Source organism: Manis pentadactyla, chromosome 1 (genome assembly GCF_030020395.1).
Source record: "Manis pentadactyla isolate mManPen7 chromosome 1, mManPen7.hap1, whole genome shotgun sequence".
Classification (NCBI taxonomy): Eukaryota; Metazoa; Chordata; class Mammalia; order Pholidota; family Manidae; genus Manis; species Manis pentadactyla.
The window spans coordinates 12,943,503-12,962,601 of NC_080019.1; the positions used below are offsets into that span (position 1 = coordinate 12,943,503).

The 19,099-nt window shown below is 54.0% G+C and overlaps 1 protein-coding gene across 3 annotated transcripts in view; it reads left to right on the forward strand.

Annotated features, from left to right (window-relative positions):
- Positions 1-19,099, forward strand: part of GFRA2 (GDNF family receptor alpha 2) — a 157,938-nt gene that overhangs the window by 57,951 nt on the left and 80,888 nt on the right. The window contains exon 1 of one of the 3 annotated variants that reach the window (XM_036889074.2): positions 17,046-17,756. The exons of the other annotated variants lie outside the window; for them this stretch is intronic. Within the exon in view, the coding sequence (XP_036744969.1) occupies positions 17,717-17,756 (40 nt within the window). The 5' untranslated portion in view covers positions 17,046-17,716. Of the gene's footprint in view, positions 1-17,045; positions 17,757-19,099 lie in introns of those variants that run through there. 3 annotated transcript variants of the gene reach the window in all.

Here is a 19,099-nt window from a genome sequence, read left to right on the forward strand (position 1 = left end):
AGACATCTACGGCAAGGCCAGCCATCCCAGCTAGCCTCTGGGCTTCTGCTTTCTTTGCAGATGGCCGCCGGGTAGCCTCAAGGAGGACTGAGTTTAGACGAGTGTGTACAACCCTGGGTATTCTCGGGCACATTTAGGAATCAGATCCTTGTTACGCTGTTGGGGACCCAAAGTCTTGTAACGTGGTTGTGAAAGGAAATGTGACCACAGTTTCTGCTGAGAGGCTGATGAGGCCTGGCTCCTAGGGCTGGCCAGTCCTTGGCAGGAGTGTAAAACCAGTCATGGCAGCATTGTGAATAAATGAAGCAACTGCAGCCTGGTTGATGGTGCACTTGTGTGGACAGCTGCTGGGTAATCGTCCCTAAGGGGACTGCTTCAATCTTAAACTTCAGTCTAGAAGCGGGGCTCCCATTCCTGTTCTATAGACCTGGACCTGAAGCCCTGTTCAGTTCCATGATTTCATCTATGACGTGGGTGAAGCACAGAGAGCAGGATTATTAAATTTTTAGATGACAGTTAAAAGGGATAATTGAGGTCCAGAGAGATATCTGAGGGTTTGAAAACATCCTGATAAGTTGAAATGACGCCTGAAACAAACAAGATGGAATTTAACAAGGACAAATATTAAGTCCTATATTTAGGTGATAAAGATGAATTATGTAGGCACGGTATAGGGAAGCATGACAGGAGAATTTCAAATTAAAATGCCGCGGCCGGGACACGTTGAGCAGTGGACTGCCTGAAGGGGGCAGCAGAGAGCAGCTGCTTTATGGAGCTCCCCGGGGAGGCGAGCACGCAGGTGAGCTACCTGCCTAGGGCAGCTGGGGGCAAGACGGCAGGCGGACAGTGATCAGACAGTCCCAACACGGGCACGTGAGGACTGGGCTGTGGCACACGGGCTCCGGGTCTGTGGGTTGCCTGAATCCAAGCAAGGCTGGGCTCCCTGCGCCCTGGGACACTCCTGTTTTGTGCCTGCCTGCTCTGGACAGCCCTTCTCTCAGCTGGGGTCTGCCCAGACCCTGAGGTGATTTTTTTTTAGCAGCCACCAGCTCAGTGGCGGCAAAGCCTGGAAATGACACACTTACAGAGATGGAAAAGGGATTGGTGACAGCCTGGCCTGGGGTTGGTGGGGCAGGGCGGGTAGGGTGTTTAAGGGGCAGGAGGAGGAGGGAACTATGGTGATGGAACAGTCCTGTATCTTGATGGCAGTGCTGGTTACATCAATCTACACGTGAGAGAGAGAAAGGCCCAGGACTGTATATACACACTGTGTATACACACAGTATGCACATACATCCTACCCTGCCAACTTCCTGGTCTTAATGGGGTCATATTGTTATGTAAACTGCAACCATTTGGGGAAGCTATGTGAATGGTCTATACTCATCTAGACTCCTGTACTATTATTTCACAACTTCCTGTGAACCTATAATTATTTTTTAAAAAGTTAAGGAAAACTAAACAAAAAGAGCTAAGCCGGATTCTGCAATGAGTGCTCTGGGGTGGGGGTTGCTTGCTGGCTAGGGGAGCCTCCCCATCCCCAAGATGAGCACCAGACTGCCTCGTGCCTCTCGCCTCATTCCCAGGGCCCCTTCCAGAAGCCAGGGCCTTGGTTCTTACCGCCTCCTCTTTTTCCGCAGAGTCCCTGAGAGTTCAGCCTTTGTAGCTGACATTCTTACCATCTCCATGGGCTCCAGTAAGTGCCTGCAGCCCACTCTCCAGATGGCATTCTCCTGGGTCCTTGCCCTGCAGCAGTACTGCTGACAATGGGTCTCTGAGTGCCACCTCCATTTCCCCCAGTCCCGCTGGGATGTGCCATGCTCCTGCTCCCCGGCAGCGCATTTCCCCAGCATGCCAAGGAGCTGGCACCCAGTGGTCACATATTTTGATCTATGCTGGCTGCAAACACCCAGGAAGGGCTTTGTTCGTGGAGGGAAAGGACCCTAAGAGTTTGGGGATATCAGTGTGGAACAAAGGAGCTGCCATGAGGCCCCAGACAGATTAGGGGGAGGTGGGAGGGAGGGAGGATGACTGCACCCAGCTGGGGATGGACATACCTGGTAAGGAGGAGTGGGGAAGGACAATGGAAGGAGGCAGCAGGGGGCCTGTTTGGGCTTGGGGCACCTCTGTTCTTCAGAGAGGAAAGCCTGCTTGAGGCAGCAGTGGTACTTGCTGGAAGGGGGTTGTGTCATCTGCTGTGTGTCTTTTGTATTTGGCTTTTGATGGACCCTGTGGGGCTCACAAATTCTTTGTTGTGCGGAGCTGGGGAGAGCCCATGGCTTGTTAATTCTGTGCCTATTTCACACCACGTGTTAGAGGATGATCAGGAGGGATAAAAATCATGAGCCATTTATACCCAGGACTGGAGGAGAAGCAACATCTGGGGGCTGAAGGCACCAGACCCCATCGCCTGAGCAGGGTCTGCCTGACCTTGGCAGAATTACCTTGCTGGGTGAGGTGGGCGTGTGGTTTGATTTGCTATTCTCCCACTCCTCTTCCAGAGCTTTGCCTTGTACCTAAAGATCTCTCCCACCCCTGCCATCGGTAGGCTGCCGAGGAAGCCCATGCAGGCTGCTGTTCATAGACCAGATGGGCTGCAACTCCGAGGACAGTAGTGTCCTGATGGCAGCCTAAAGGTGGGCGGCAGGGATGGATGAGCAGGGTGTGGCAGGGCCTGTGGGGCACCGGGGAGCCTGTACCTCAACTGGAATCATTCAGACACAATGTCTGCCAAAGAACCTACATCTGCAGACAGAATCTGGCAACTGCTGGTGTAGACCTTTCTGCTTTCCTGCTGCCCTCAGAAGGGACCGTTCCTGGTCCAGGCCCTCAGGGCTACCCCCATGCCAATCCAGCATCTTCGAGGAAATGGCAGGAGAGGTCAAGGCCCTGTTCATTAAGCTGCTCCCTGTTCAACTTTGGGCAAATACTTGGCCTCTCTATGCCTCCCTTTACTCATCTGCCAGAGAGGTATAATGCCCTTCTTATCCACTTTGAAGCATTGTTCTGAGGATGAAATGAGATGGCGCGTTTAAAGAATTCATACCCTTTTTCATTCCACAACAGATCTGAGGTATCTTCTAAAAATACCTGTGATGTAGAGGAATAAAAAAAATAATATGTGAAATCATTTTGCTATTGTACACATTCTCATTATTGTCACTGGGAGCAGTGTGAAAGTGATAATAGATTCGCTATTTGCCAGGCTCATTTTCAATTTAACCTTGGCCTTCGGGGTCTTAACTGAGAAGCAGGCCAATGGGGAACCTCAGATACTGAAGCCAGCCTTCCACTTGGCCTAGGACTGGTTTTGCCCAAGGGTGCTTGGGTGGGTGGGGTGTCAGTTCTGACTCTTCAGTCTCTGGGTGCCTCTGCTCTGGGTGGAGACCCCATGGCAGCTCCATTATTTTCAATGCCAAACCTCCCCTGAGCATCCCCTCTGTGCCTGACCCTGGGCTGGGTGCTCAGATGCAGAGAAGAAAGAGACTGAGTCCTGTCCCACAGGGGCTTGCCAGGAAGGGACCTGGGAATGAGAGTCACACCCTGGGTTGAGCCTGCCTTGGGAAAGGTGATTGATTCCTTCTCATTTCAATTGTCCTTAAGATGGACATTGTAACCCTCCTCGTCCTCCCTTACAGCAAAGCTGGAAGGATAAAATGAGGACGTGCTCTGATAAGGAAGATTGCTATGCAAATGGGAAAATCATCATCTCTGATTCAGTGCGGCTTAATCTAATTCAGTGATTTCAGAAATAACAGAGCTTTTAAGATTTGGGAGCCAGCATGGTCAGGAGGGTCTGTCTTACACACTCCGCATGGAATTTTTCAGGAATCTGTGCAGCACTGGGAACCTAGGCCACAAACACGAGCTCTTCTGCCCTTTTGTCGTTTAAGCCACTTGGTCTATGGTATCTTGTTCTGGCAGCCTCAGCAGACTAATGCAGATTTACACAGAAAGTATGAATTATTCGCTCTCATCATACACACCTACTGAATTGGGCGCTGTGTGGTATGGGAGATACAGGATGCACCAGACAGATGTGGCTGCTGCTTCCAGGAAGCTTGAGGTCCAACAGGGATATTGTAACTGCTTTCAAGATGGGGAGACAGGACCAGCATTCAGAGGAAATAAGATGGCTTATGGTTACACGTGTGTATGTGAGGTTTAAGTTGAGTAATGATGCTTCAAATGGTGGAAGTTCAGAGAAAATAAAAATAAAATCATTAGGGATGGTCTTGTGGATATGAGGCTTGAAAGATTGAAGGGATGAATCTGGCCTGCCCTGTACATTTGTAGGGAATTTATCAGTCCAGCAAGAGGTGTCCCATCAGAGCTGCTTACCTGAAAGGCCCCACTCACTGGGGACTTCTCAGGGCCCCTGGTGACTGGCCAAGGTGGGGTTCTCCCCTGGGAGCCGCCGCCACCACCCTCGGGCAGGAAGCTCCTGCTCCCCAGAGGCTGGGGCTTGGCTGGCCCTTCTGCAGTGATTTGTGCCATTTCTTCAGGCAGATGGGAACTGCTGGCTGTTCGTCAAGTTAGCAATTAACAAGTAATTCATTAGGCACCTAATGAACAAATTATTAACCTGGCAAACCATGTCCAGCCACTGACTGGGGCGAGAAATGGCTATTAATAAGGTCTTGGAGTGGCAGCTGTGGTTTAGTGGTTAAGGCATGTGTGCGCAGCTGCAGACGTGGGTTCTGGGCTCTTGGGCCAAATCGTTTTACCTCTCTAGGCCTTATTTTGGTTGCTCACGTGGTGGGAGTAATGAAACCCTATTAGTGGGCGATTTATATGTCAGAAACAGTCAGTATAAATGCAGGGCATCCAGTCACGTAACTCCAAAGCCCCTCATTCTTACTTCCTGGGATCCCCGAGCCAACGTAAGGTACTCGGACCGTTCCTGCAGCCCTGGTAATCGGAAAGAAGTCTAGCTCGCCACTTAGTATGTGCCTATGCAGCATAAGGCAGGTGTGTCTAATGTGTCCCTGCTCTCATGGCACTTACGATTTGGGTGTGGCTATCAGACATCCACACACAGCAAACTAGATCACAAAGCCGTCTGTGATAGGGCTGAGAACTCCGCACTTCAGAGGAGACAGCTGTGTGCGGGGGCGAGGGGCTCTTGCAGGGGACAGGGACTTCGCTGTGTTTTTCTGATTGTAAAGATAACACGTGCTCATTCCCCCAAATCTCAAATAGAGAAACCGAAAGGAGATAAAGATAATATGTAATCTCATCAGTGGGAGATAACGGCCGACATTTTTGCATGTATCGGGGAGGATTTTAACAGGCAGAGATGGTGAAAGGATACTGTGGGTGGAAGAAATGTCTTGAGAGAAAGCAGGGAGGGGTGAGACAGGGGATAGGGGCTTTGGGGATGGGTGTGTGGACAGGGCTGGCTGGAGCAGGGGTCCTGGGGCAGAATTGAATCAGAGGCTGGAGGAGGGCCAAAAGGCTGGAGAGGGCAGATGAGGCCAGGCTCTTGTGGTGGAGGGGTGTGGGTATGTTTGTGCATCGGACCAGAAGCTCCAGCCAGCAAGCCAGACACTCTGCTCTTCAATTACTCTCCTGATGCAATGGAACTTATTGATGTAGCTGTCCCACTTAGGAGAAATACTGCAAAATCCTCTGTGGGAAAAATAAACACATATGAAGCTGTTGCAGAGTTGCCAAAGAGAGTGTGGGACCAGAGGAGGAGGCCATGAAGGTTGTACATACATCTAGTTGTATTGGCTGGGGCTGTTTTGGTGTGTCAGCAAGACTCCTCAAGGGATAAAGGACATGTCCTGCTTTGTCCCCCATTCAGCAGGTGCGACCTCCCTTCAGACACTTGCCTTGTCCTTAGGAGATGTCTAATCCACAGCCACTTTTTGTCATGTAACAGCAGAAAAGTGTATAATTGTCAAAAACTCTTTTCTATAAGATAATTAAAAGAGTTCTGCAGGATGCAGTTTTCTTTGGCTCCTGTGATGAAGACATTGATGCCCATCAGACATTCCGTCTCTCCCTCCATCTGCTAGCTCCAGTGCTGTTAGATGGGACCATGAAATTGGTTCTTGCCAATGGGTCATGGATGAAAGTGACACATGTCACTCTGGCCGGCTCAATGCACTCTCTCCTCCTGCTTCAATGAAGATGCATTTTGTTCCATGAGGCGTAGCTACAAAATGATAGTGCCTTCATTCATCAGCCTGGATCCCTGAGTGACTGTGTGGAACAGAGCTCTCTGCAGACCTACACTGAGCCTGTTGCATGAAGAAGAAAGAAACCTTTGTGGTGCAACCCTTGGAAAGTTTGCAGTTGTTTTTTGCTGTAACAGCCTTGTTTAACTAACATAGTCCATTTGGCTTGACTGAGGTCTGACGCTTTATATCAATAGTAAAACTAATACCTTACACTGGACAGCTTTCTATAGTTTATTATAGGGCAGGTTTACACCTATCACCTTTTTTGAACCTTGGAACAATTACATATATGAGAATACCCAATGGTAAGAGCTCAGTACCTATTATTTCATGATGTAATGACTTCTCTAAAATCCCCATATCCATACATACTCAGTTTTCAATCAATCCCTCTTCCTACTATTCCCTAATTCTACTACTGTGCTTCCAAACTTCACTGTACTTATTTGTTCATATGTTTACCATCCCCCAACCAGGCTGAAAGCTCCTCTGCTGTTTTATTCAAGACAAAGGCAGTGTTTTTTGCTTTTGTGTCATGTCTGTTACAGCAGGAGCTTTAGTGATGGCTGAATAAGCCACCAATTGTGTGTGAGCAGAGTAAACTGACTGTTTTCTTGAAGTGCAGCCAGGTTAAGGGACTTGCCCAAGGTCACACAGTCAGTAAGTGGCAAAGCCAGGTGTGAGCCCCATTTTCATGACTGATGATCATGACCTGTGGGCTGCACAGGCAGTTTTGAGGATCAAATGAGATGGCATTGCCAGGGGGTTTTGTAAGGTATCTGCATTTTCTATTTCCAAAGGCCAATAAGGAGTCCTGCGTGTCAGTGTCAGAAACTGAAGAAGGGGCTGGCTGGGGTGAAGCTGTAAGAGGAGGAGAGGACTGGCAGGGAAGCTCCCTGGGGCACGAGCCCTTGTCTGTCATGCCCTTAGCAGAGGACAGTGCCCGGAGTGCAGTAGATGCCCAACACTGTGCCCCCTTGAATAGACAGGAAGGAGAAAGCAGATGAAGGGAGGCAGGAAGGGGGATTCTAACTTGAGTTCTGAATACACAGGTCTGTGATGGGGTGTGTGTCGGGGGAGGAGTGTGCAGGCTCCTGCCTGCCCTCCCTCCAGCTGTGTGGACTCCTTGGGGCCCACATGGTGTCTGTCTCCTGCCCTGGTGGAAATGCTGGGCTGGGTTGGCTGCCAAGCAGGTGATATTGTGTGTGGCTGGCTCATTGCTGCACCTGTGCAGCCCATTTAAGGGCTCCCAGAGGCTCATTAGCAAACACAACAGCCATCAGCCATGCAGGCCTCCCCAACTTCTGGCTCCTTACTTGGGGTGCTGAGGGGAGGCCCTTTCTCATGCTCTGGTGGCCTGGGTCAGATCTGAGAGCAGACGGAATGAGCATCTGGGCATGGCAGTCCAGCAGGGGTGGAGTAGCACCTCAGCAAGAATGTCAGCTCCCTTGAGGCTAATGCAGGTGGTGGTGCTGAAGACTTTCTGTAGCAGCGAATTGTTATAATCGGTTATCAGAGGCTGATTGTTTTTCTTGGCACAATAGGTCTCCTTCAACAGACCCCTTCTCAGTATTCCTTCAGGGAATGGGAAAGTCTCTTTGGAAAGGCCTTCTGGGCACCCTCATTGGACCCTTCCGGCATGGCTGGGCCCCTCCAGGTCACCCACAGTGTGATTTGAAGGCTGGAGGGAGCAGCTTCGCAGTCTCTCCTGGGCCCCTGGCTCTCAGAACTGGAGGACATGCAGAATTCATGTGGTGAGCGCTTGCCAAAGGGCTAGATGAACTCGTGTGCCCACTGTGAAGTGACGTGTTTTGGCTGCCCAGAGCCCCACACTGAGAAGTCTTCGCTGCAGTCAATTACTAGTATCTCCGTGGAGAGGAGAGGGGAGTGGTGCACGAATGCAGCAGATCTCTTTTGAATCCCTTTCTCCTAGTGCCTGGTTTCTACTATTAGAGAACCATTATCTCACATTAAGGCCTTGTCTCTCTGTTTGTATTTCTTTAAAATGCATATATGTCAGAAAGGAGTACCGAGAAGATATGGAAGAATTCAATGACTAATTGATTGGGATTGATTGCAAAAAAAGGCCATTATCAATTTTGCTAGTTCTGGAAAATGCAACGTGCTGGCAACTCTTAAAATAAACAGATTATCACTCAGCTTAGGGGCTGTTTATCCGAGTGCCTGTCAAAGTGGTTGTGGGTCGAAGGGAAACGGCAGAGGAGGTCAGTTTGGTGAGGGCAAGGTTGGAGAGCGGAGCCTCTCTCCCCTGTTGGGTGTTACCTGCAGTGGGGGCCCCAGGGAGTGGAGGTGTGGAGGTGCTGGCTACCTGTGGGAGGGCAGGAGACTGTCTATTCTTTCCTTTGCTTGGAAACCCCTTGTTGGGAGAGTCCCTTAGCTCCTGGCCCTGTAGCCTGTTCTCTGTGGCTGTGCCTCTGTTATCCAATCAGGGGGGTCAGCCTGGAGGAGAATTGAGGTTGCAGCTGCTTCATTTCTTCAGACTAAAAAGTTACTGGGATCACTGGGCTGGAGTGTGAGGGATGGGGGATCACACGCTGACAAGCAGAACAAGGTGGTTCATTGCATGGATCAGGAATTCCAACGAGTCTGACTCCCACTAACGGACTAAGCCTTTATAGAATGAGACTTTAAAATGAAGCGCATAAGCCAATCTAGTTTGAATTAAAACAACTTCAATGGCAAAAAAATCCTCCGGTCAGATTGATCAATTTTTCCTAAGGAGAACAGAAGGGGAAGAAAGGGAGGCATTGTATGTGGGTCAGTGAGACCCCAGTGAGTCAGGTAAAGGGGGGGAAGTGCTTTGAACCAGGTCAGCACTCCTGGGCCTGAGTCCCTGTGCTAAATCCCTGAACCACGTCAGGTAAGAGGCTTCTCATTTCAGTCATTCAGTCAATAAGCATTTACTGAGCACTTATTATGTGCCAGCCTCTGACAAAGTGGGGATGAAGAAGATGTAGGTCCTGTCTACATAGAGCTCACTCCTGAAGCAGATGGGGAAGGGTGGCCCCAGAACTCACACTGGGTGTGGGCTGCCCCAAAACACCACGGCTGCTTCTTGCATCTGCAGACTGCCTCATATCTCAAAGCATGGACTCATTTGGTCTTCCGTCTCCTTTGTGAGGCTCACAGGGTAGAGGGTTATCACCGCAGAGGACCTGAGGTCACATGCATAGCTGGGGCAGAGCTGGGGGCTAGCCCAAGTACCCTCCACTGGCCCAGCCATGGGGGAGCTGAATGGAAGATGAATTGCGGGGTAGGATGGAGCGCAGAGACTGAGATTCTGATAGTACACAAGTCCGTGCTCCCTCCCGTCCTTTTTCTTTCTTTTGTTCTTTATTTCAACTAGGAAACCCTTTCTGAAGGCTGACTATGTGCACTGTGCTACCCCGCAACAGTACTGAACTCTTTTCTGGGCTGCCAGAAAGCCCAGACTAAAGCTGGAACTCGAACCCTAGTCTGGGCCTCTTCCCACAGTGCCACACTTGCCAGTTGGGCTGTTGTCCCAGGAGCCGGGTAGCAAGAATATGGAGAGATGGGACTCTCCCAGGGCTGGAAAGTTTGCCGACTCCTGAAGCTCCCACTGCGCTCAGCAGGGAAGACCCTCTAGGGCACCCGCACTCCCTCCAGGGAGCAGGGACTCACCCACCTTTGGAGTAGGGAGGCAGTAGGTGCCTGGACCCCTGCGAGGTGGCCCACCCTGGAGCCTGCTTGGTGGGTGTGATGACTTCTTCCCTGTGGTGACCTGGGCTGGGGAGTAGGAGGTAGGAACCATACTTCATGGTTTTCACAGGGCAGCCTCTGTGACAGCAGACCTGCACCAGGGAGCGGGGTGGGTGGTGGCTGTCCATGGGCACGTGCGGTCTGCAGGATTCCTGGACACTTCCCTACACTTCCCATCCTTGTGGGCACAGGAGTCTGGGGAGGCAAACTCTAGCCTGGCAGAAGGAAGAAGGCCTCAATTATCCAAGCTCTCTGGGACTGGGGAACTGAGGTCCCCGGAGAACCAAGCATCCTGGCACAGGAAGTGTTTCTGTGAAATTGTCTTAGTTTTCATAATTAAAAAGTATTTATTTTTATTTTATTTTACCGAAGTGTTTATGCAAAAGCCATATCCCAAATAGGGACTCTGGAATCAGTTAGAATGGGTTCCTAGTGCTAGGTCAGCGCCTCACGGACTATGACCATGGACCAGTCACTTGATGCCTTTAAGATTTTTCTCATCTGAAAAATGCCCACTTCAAAGGCTGTTTGGGAGGCATAAGGGAGACAAATTTATAGAAAAAGCTTTGCAAGTTGTTGGGTGCTATGCACTTGTGAGCAGTTTATTATTGTTGTGAAAGTTTCCTTCCAACCCTGAGAGCCTGAGGCTGATGATCACTGAAATTCTACCATTAGCAATTCATTCTTTTGGGTTAAACATTGCCCTGCCCCTGGGAGCAGCATCATTTCCTAGTTTCCTACTTGGGCAAGAGGGACAGGATAGCAACAAAGCACTAGTGCATGGTGTCAGTGGGGTTAAGGAGAGAACATTCTGGATGATGGGAGAAGTTCCCAGGACAGAGGATGCAAAGAGAGAGGTAGGCATGAAGGCCAAACTCTAGGTTGGGCCCAGGGAAGGCATGTCTGCTCAGGGAAGGACACTCTTGTCTTCATTTTATGTCCAGAACATGCCTCTAGTGAGTTGCCTTCCAGGCCCTGGAGGCAGAGCTGGGCCCTTCAAGTGACAGTCCATCTCAGACTTAGCTTTGGTGCTCCACCCACCTTGCAGGCTTGGCTAAATAAAGACATGGTCCCTGCGGGGAGCTGCTGGGGCTGAGAGCTCTCCTGGGGGGGCTCCAGGCAGCAGGAGCCAGCTCCCGACAGCTTGGCAGAAGCAGTCACTGCCCTTCTCCCTGGTTTCTGCCTCTGACCTTGGATAACCTGGCCGATTGCCAGAGCCTGAGAGCTGGGGCGGGCTGCTGTCCCATGCTCGGGAGAGAGGCTGCAGGGTTGTTCCAGGCAGCTGGGGTCTGCCAAGGGCCGTGCTGGCACCAGGACAACACTGGGGCGTGGTCACGACGATGCCAACACCGAGAGTGCAGTGTAGTTAGGGCCAGCGGGGAGGAGGCTTGACAGCGAGCTGCGATATTTTAAGCCAACAGTAGCTCACCAGAAGGGCCCGTTACCAGCTCAGTTCCTGCTGCCACTGGGGAGTCCTGGGGGAGGCATGGGGAGAAAGGGGCTTCACACTTTTCTCAGGACATCTGCTACCTCTAGAGGAAGACGAGTTCAAGGGACACAGCCCTTCCCAGGCCTGGATTAATAAACACAGATAGTGCCAAAAGCTGAGGGTGCCCCCTCCCTCTCCTCTGGGCTCCCCTAGGTGGGAGGAAGCAGAGGAGAGGCCTGCCACCACGGCTGGCAGATGGATGCTGGCGGCTGTGTCACCAGGCCAGGGTGTGCGAGGATCTGCCTTGGAGTCCTGGCTCTGCCTCTTGTTGGCTCAGCTGTGGCCTTGGCCATGGCACGGGCCATCTTCAAGCCTGCGTTTGTTCACTTGGAAGGGAAGCTAATTCCACCATGCCTTCTTCCCAGGAATGCTGTCAGGGCTTCAAGATGGAGGCAAAAGTTATGAAACTCTGAGATGCTAAATCCACAAAAGGGCCTGACAGCTTCCTGCTGGAGTAACTCCCCAGCTGCATCCCTGCATCCTGCTGCAGCAGCGTGCTCCCCATCTAACGGGATATCCTGGGGCTTAGGGCCTCCCTGGCATGGGTGGGGCTGCAGAGAGGTCTCTGAGGCCCTGGGGAGAGGCTAAGTGAAGCCAGGTTCCCACCTCCTGCCAGTGCCTACCTCTGAAGAGAATGATGAAGCACGGGAACATTGACTGAAGTCAATTAGAGAAATCAATGCCCCTGAGTGCAGTGAGCATTTCTTCCCTCCCAGCCTGGCCCACCCACTCTGCCCAGCAGCCCTGTTCACTCTTTGGGAATCAGATGGTTTAGTTAAATCCCCGCTGGTCTCGATTCCCAGACTAGTTCATTCTGGCCAGGCTGAGCCTCAGAGATCTGGCATATTCTGGTGGGAGGGAAGGTTGGTGAGGGGTTCAGCCTGCCATGAGAAGGGAGGCAGGGCTGGAACAGGGCTAGGAAGGCCCATGGGTGAGCTGGGCACCGGGCTAGACAGGATCCTTTCTAGGCTCTAGACTTGGATTCCAAGGATTAGCCAGATAAAACCCGTAGGAAAGGTGCAAGAGAAATTTCATTCTCACGATTGCTTCACACTGTTGCTGGATGGAGCCGGGAGAAATGGAGTATTTAAGACGTTCTGAATCAGGACAGGACAATGTTCAGCCTGGGGAGCTGTCATAGTGCTTATTTATTTTGGGCACAGAGATTACAGAGTTACCCTGCATCCCAACTTTCAGAGTCCAAATCCTGGTTCTGTCACTTAAAATACTATGTTACGCAAGTTAAACTGCTTTTCCAGCCTCAGTTTTCTCATTTGTAAAGGGTGATTTACAGTACCTACTGCATAGAATTATTGTTAAGAATTAAAGAACTATCAACATGTATCTTGCCATACAATTGGCTTCTTCAATTATTCTTTCTAAGGACAAAGCCTGAGAAGTCAGGGCTGGTTACTTTCCCTGGCCTCCTTCCTGTGCCCTGTGTTGATTCCATCACCAACATCTTTCTGACTCCTCTTTAAATGCCTCTGACAATGACTACTTCCGGTCCATGCCCACCCCCTCTTCCTGTCCATGCCTGCCACCTGCTCTCCATGCCCAACACTCTTCCTGCCCCTGCTCACTACCACTTCTTCCTGCTTTGGGCCCTCATGACCTCGGGCCAAGACTGTTAAAATTGCCTCCTGACTTATCTTGTTTCCATCCTTCACAGAGGTGTCAGAGCAATATTACGAAAACTCCACTCCTGTTATATCACTCACCTGCTCCGAAATCTTCAGTAGCTCCTAGGGAAGCAAGTCGGAGCCTTCAATACTTGGGCCTCCACTGTGCCTCCCAATCAGGCCTTTGGATCTCCTCCCACTGGCCACTCCTTCCTGTGCTCCTGGTACCCTCCTCCCAACTCTTGGGCTGTTTCTCTAAGTTTTCTTACCACTGTGCTTTTGCCTACTCTGCCCCCTTCCCCAGTGCCCTTTTTAGCCAAATTCAACCCATCTTCCCAGGTCCAGCTTAGATCCTACCTCCCTGCGAGTCCTGAAGTCGGGCAGTCCTAACTCTTCCTTTCTCTCCCTTGGCCCTCGTGCGTTGCCACACTTCTCATGGGTATGGCTAACTCCATCTGCAGATGATTCCACGGCAGGGGCGGTCCTGCCCAGGGCCGTCTTCCCCATGGCTCTCGGCACTGTGTTGGGCTCAAAGAAGGGTTCCAATAGGTTTGTGCTGATTGATAGTGGGAGGCCCCTGGCCAGCTGCTGTCCCATGGCTGAGAGCACCTCTGCTTGCTAGCCTGTGGTTCTCAACATGTCTTAGCTGGCCCTGTCTTTTTCTTTGAATTCTGGTTGGTTTTTATCTCCAGGGCAAGGGAACCCCATCTTCCACCTACCTCCAAAGGAAAAAAGAGATGAGATTGTGCTGGGGGCAGAACAAATGTGGTCAGTTGAGCTCTGTGACCAATGTGTGTGTGTGTGCATGTTCACACGTATGCTGCAGTGGGGTGGCCACTTGCCTCCTTCCACTGGTCCTTTCTCCCTCTCTCTGCCTCTACTGCTCTTGCCCTCCAGAGAACACCTCTGTGAGGCGAGCAGGCCGGGAGAGGCGCGAGAAGGGCAGAAACCAACAGGCTTTTGCTCTTTCCCTCCCCTGCACGCTGTGCCTCCTGGATCTGTGCTGAGGAGGCGGCGTCTTTGGTGGGCTGGAGTCTCTGCTGGTGGGCTCAGGAGCCGGACGGGCCCTTGCAGGCGGTCTGGAGGACACAGTACCTGAGGGCGTGTGAGAGAGCGTCAGTGTACACAAGGGCTTCTGTTTGCACCTTTCTCCTCTGATTCTTTCTCGCAAGATCCCCTATCCTTGATCCTCCACAAAGTCATCTCTGTTTCCCTTGGGTCCCTGTAGACTTTTACATCTGCCTCTCATTTTCCGCTTATGTTTTATGCCTTGTTATAGGTTTCCAATTCTTCTTCTGGACCCAGAGGAAAGGGGTGACATTTTATGAACAACTTCCTATGAACCAGGTATTTGACTAGCTCTTTGTGTATAGTACATCTAATCTCTACAAGGTTGGATTAAAAAAAAAAATATATATATATACCCATTTTATAGAGGAGAAAACAGGTTCAGAAAAATTAAACTGCCTATGGCCAGTGCATATTCATCTGTGTTTCCTCTGCAGATCCTGGCACAGGGCACCTTGCACATAGCAGATGCTCAGGAAATAATGGTGTGACACTTGGTCTCTGCCATATTTAAGGGCAGCTCAGGTTGAGGGCTGGAGTTCACAGAGAGTGGTGGGCCTGGATAGACAGGAGGGAGGGTGCCCCACCCACAGCCACCACATGCCGGATATTGGTCTGGCTGGTGTTGTCCACTGTCCTTGTAAGGCTGGGTGACCCTAAGTCCTTGAAGGGCCTCAGCCACTCACGTCCTGCTACCAGAGCCCCCTCTCCACACCGTGGGAAGTCAGTGGAAGCCACCCTGGGGGGTCACGTTCTGCTTTTTCGGCCCCTTCACTAGGAAGGGGCAGGATAGAGCACCCATATATGTTTGTTTTCCTTCTCATGTCCAGCCAGGGTTAAATGAAAGTTTAAACAATTTTTGGAGAAGGAAGAGGGATTTGCTAAGTAGTAATTCTGGAACTTGGGGTGAGGCCCTTGGAAGAGGGAAGAGCCAATCAGGTACCCAAATGTGGGGGGTGGAGGGGTGGAGGGTGTCTGGACAACTGACAGTATAATTCCTATCAATTGTCTCCTTTCATTGACACTTTTCTGAAGCTGGTTTCTTAAGTCCCCCAATTTTTGGAGGGAAGCCAGGGTCCCTTGTCAGATGGGAAGTCATTTTCTAGACCTGGAGAGGCCCAGAGGAAGGACAGGGAGGGCAGCCTGGAGGCTTTCCTCTGCCAACACTAACTGGCAAGGGCCCGTGCCTCTAGCGGCACCACGCAAAGGCCGGAGAGAGGATGCAGCGAGGGCCAGCGCACCAGGATGGTGCGTTCAGACGGCAGATGCGTTCGGAGGAGAGGCCTGCCCTGCGCTTCCAAGGCCGGAGAAGCCGCGTTCCCGCCTGAATCCGCAAGATGGAAGTCGCTCCCTCTAGCTTTCCCACTAGCGAAGGCTGGTTTTCGGAGTGACCCCTCCCTTCGCGCGCCCCGATCGATTTTCTGGCATTTACTCTTTTCCAGAGTATTGTTCATTTAAAAATACACCTTAAAAGTCACTACCAAACACACCTTAGCTCCAGCATGGATTCGGTTTTGGGTAGCGCGGAAAGTTTACGAGGAGCTGCGGGGACCCCACTCCAGCGCGCGGGGTGCGCACGGAAGCTGAGGACGCGGGTGAGGCTGTGTCAGGAGGGGGCGTGATGCTGGGGTGCCCGGCGTCGTGGGCGTGTGCCCTTGCGTGTCCACAGCCCCGCCGCCTGGCCCCCTCTTGCCCCAACGTCAGCAACCTCACCTCTCCTTCAGTCGTTTCCCAGTGAGAAGCTTCCTTTTTGGTGTTTCTGGGCGTTTACTGTGAATTCCGTGACTAAAGCACGCCGGTGAGCCCGGCCCATCGACAGATGGATCAGTCGCCCCCTTCCCGGCTGGGGGCTCGGCAGCGGGGAGCTGTCAGCTGCCTGGGGAGAGCAGCCCGGAGCCCAGCCCGCCGTCGCGTTCGGGCCGCGCAGCCTGGCGCGGAGCCCCGGCCCGGGTGGTCTCGGGGCGGCTCCACCGGGGTGGCGCGCGAGCTCTCGCCTCCACCCTCGGCGCAATCCGGACATGTTCGCCGGCCTCGGAGGAGGCGGTCAGGGCGTCCGGCCCCGCGGCCCTATTCCCGCGCCGGGGAGAGTTGACCAGCCCGCAAAGGGAGTCGCGAAAGGCTGCGACGTGGGGCGGGCGGGGGGTGAGGGCGCCCCGGGCTTGCGGGGAAAGTTCTCGAGCCCCGTGTGCAGTGCACACACGTCTGCGTGCGAGGGGTAGACCCAGGCCAGCAGGCTGCACGGGGACGCTGGGGGCTGGCGATGGAGGGGTCCTTCTTCCCTCGCGGCTTCTGGAAGAAGCTCTGCCCGGCTGCGGCTCCCGGGCTCAAGAACGCCCCCGCCCGCGGAGGGTGGAGCCCCTTCCCCAGACCCCCACGTCCGGGCTTCCTAACGCCCCTTCCCCACGCCTCGGGCTGGCTCGGGCTCCCGGGACTCCACGCCCTCGGGCCTCAGCTGAGCCTCCCAGGCCTCTGGGACACGGTGGCCCGGGGGACTGGGGCAGGGGTTTGGAGGGCGCAGCCGGCACGCGGCGTGGGGGACGGCGGCGCGCCGCGCGGGGAGGAGCAGGGTGCGGAGGCTCTGGTGGGTCTGAGCCGGAGCCGGGGGAGCTGGTCAGTTTCCGGCCCAGGCAGCAGGTCGGTCCTTGGAAGGGCGGGCGGCAGAACAGAGCAGGGGGAGCCAGCGGCGGAGCTCTCCTGTCGGCGGGCGTTTCCGGCGCCACCGCCACCACCGTGTCGCCACTGCCGCTGCAGAGTGTCGCTGCTCCTCCGCGCTCCCGCGCCCCGCGCCGCCAGCCGCCTGGGAGCCGGAGCGCCGAGCCCCGGGCGGAGGAGAGGGGCGCGCGGGCGCGAGCCGCGGCGAGGGAGCCGAGCCGGGGGGAGGGGCGGGCGGAGGGAGGAGCGGGAGGGGAGAGGGGGAGGGAGCGGAGCGCGGGGAGGGCGAGAGCAAAGAGCGCGAGCCAGAGAGAGGGAGCCGAGCGAGGGAGAGAGCCAGACGCGCGCGGGGACCCACGGCCCCTGGACTTCCATTGGGAAAAGTGAGAGGAGCCAGGGTCAGCGGGAGAAGGTGTTTCGAATCTTTTCTTCGTCTTGTGCGAAAGAAGCGACTCGGGTCTCGTCCTCGGAGCTCCCACTGGATGGTTCTTCGGCGCTGACACCCGTCGGTGGATTTCTCTCCTCCTCGCGGTTCATTCTGAGCCCCACCCTCGCCGCTTCCTTCCAGCCCTGCGCTCTCCAATAGCCGCGCTCACCTCCCCAGGGCCCCTCCTGGGACGCGCAGGGGAATTGGACCCGCGGGGACCCGCGCGCTCCCGGACTAGCGAGGGCAGGGCTGACCTGGGACGGCTGTCGGCGTGTACGGCAGATCCACACACGTACGTGTGCATTGGATTCTGGTGGGCACGGGGGGCGTTGAGGGGCAGCCCGCCGCCCTCCGCCCCCACCCCCTCCAGCCGGAGGCGAGGATTGCCGGACTCAGGATATTCCTCGGGCGCACTCGCTGTGCTCTCCGCATTGGATTCGGGACTGATTGTCGCTGCTGGGCTATTATTATTGCTGTTATTGTTTTTACCCAAGGGAGAGAGACACAAAAACTGTGGGATTTATTTAACATGATCTTGGCAAACGCCTTCTGCATCCTCTTCTTTTTAGGTGAGTACCTGCGGGCGGCAGGGCAGCTGGTCCGCGGGAGCCCGGGGGCCGCGCGGTGCCGCGCGCTCGGCACCGGCGAGAAGCTGGGAACGCGGGCGGCGGGAGGGCGCCGGCGGGAGACAGGCGGGGAGACCCGAGGGGGAGCGAGCCGGGGCCGGGGCCGGGGCTGCCGATTCGAGCGGGCCGGGCGGCGAGGCTGCGGGCGCAGGGACGCGGTCGCAGCTGCTGGGTGCGCGGGGGCTCGGAAGGGGATAGAACACCGAGACGGTCCCCGCACACGCACTTGCTCACAGACACAGTGGTGACACTCACTTCCCTCCAAATAATGGGTTCAAATTGCGGCAACTTAAGAAAAAAAAAATCCAACTCTTGGTCTCCAAGAAAGGAGGAAGGGGAGAGGCTCCGTGTCGGGGAGAGAAAAATCGTGTCGGGCCCACCTTTCTGGCCTCCGAGTGGGTCGCAGGGGAGGAACGGGCTTCTGAACCAGGACCTCCAGCTCGGGCATCTCTTGGGGGGAGCGCGGCAGCCATCCGCGCACCTGCCAGTCACCTTCTGGGAAATGCATCCCGCTTCCCACTCGCTGAACCCCTTCCTAGTGGTTCCATTCCCTGGAACACTTTGCAAGTTTCTTTCCACCCTTTGCCCTCCCATCCGTCCATACCCAAGCCAGATGCGTGGGTGAGAGTAGAAGGTTGGGAGCAACCCTCACTGCCTTCCCTTCATCCCCTCTGGGGGGCTACGGACCCTGTAGCTGGAAGAAAGAAAGGGAGGAAGGCCAAAGTTTGCTTCCTTGGAAGAACAGGGAGAGGGGTAAGGGGAAAAAAGGATCTGAACAAAGACCCCTGCTCCTTCTGTAAGCCCCCTCCCCCAAGGGCAGGGAGGAGGGGCTGCCTGGTCACTGAACCTTGGCAATCTCTTCCCACCCAGAATTCCCAGCCCTCTGCCCCTTTTATGCGATATGAAGTCTCAGCTGCTTAGGAAATGGCTATGGAAAGAGCATTCTGGGAGAGGAGGGGAGAAAGAGGATGTTTGCCAGGCTGGGTGCTGACCAGCAGTCCCAGGCAAGTGTGCATCCCTGGGAGTAGATGCTCCAGACAGAGAGAGAGAGCCTGGCATTGATGTTGAGGGAGCACACCTCTGCTTCGGTGGGGGAGCTGTCCCTGCCACCCTGGCCTGCTGGGTAGGCAGCTGTGAGGCAGGCTGCCCAGCTGGGGTCTTAAGAGCACCCTTTGCCTCCTGGAGGAGGGGATAGGGGAAGGCCTGGTGCTGATCGCAATTCAATAAGACGTGGCTGGTCTGTGAAGTGTTCTCCTGACTTGGACAGGGGACTGGAGTCAGCGTGG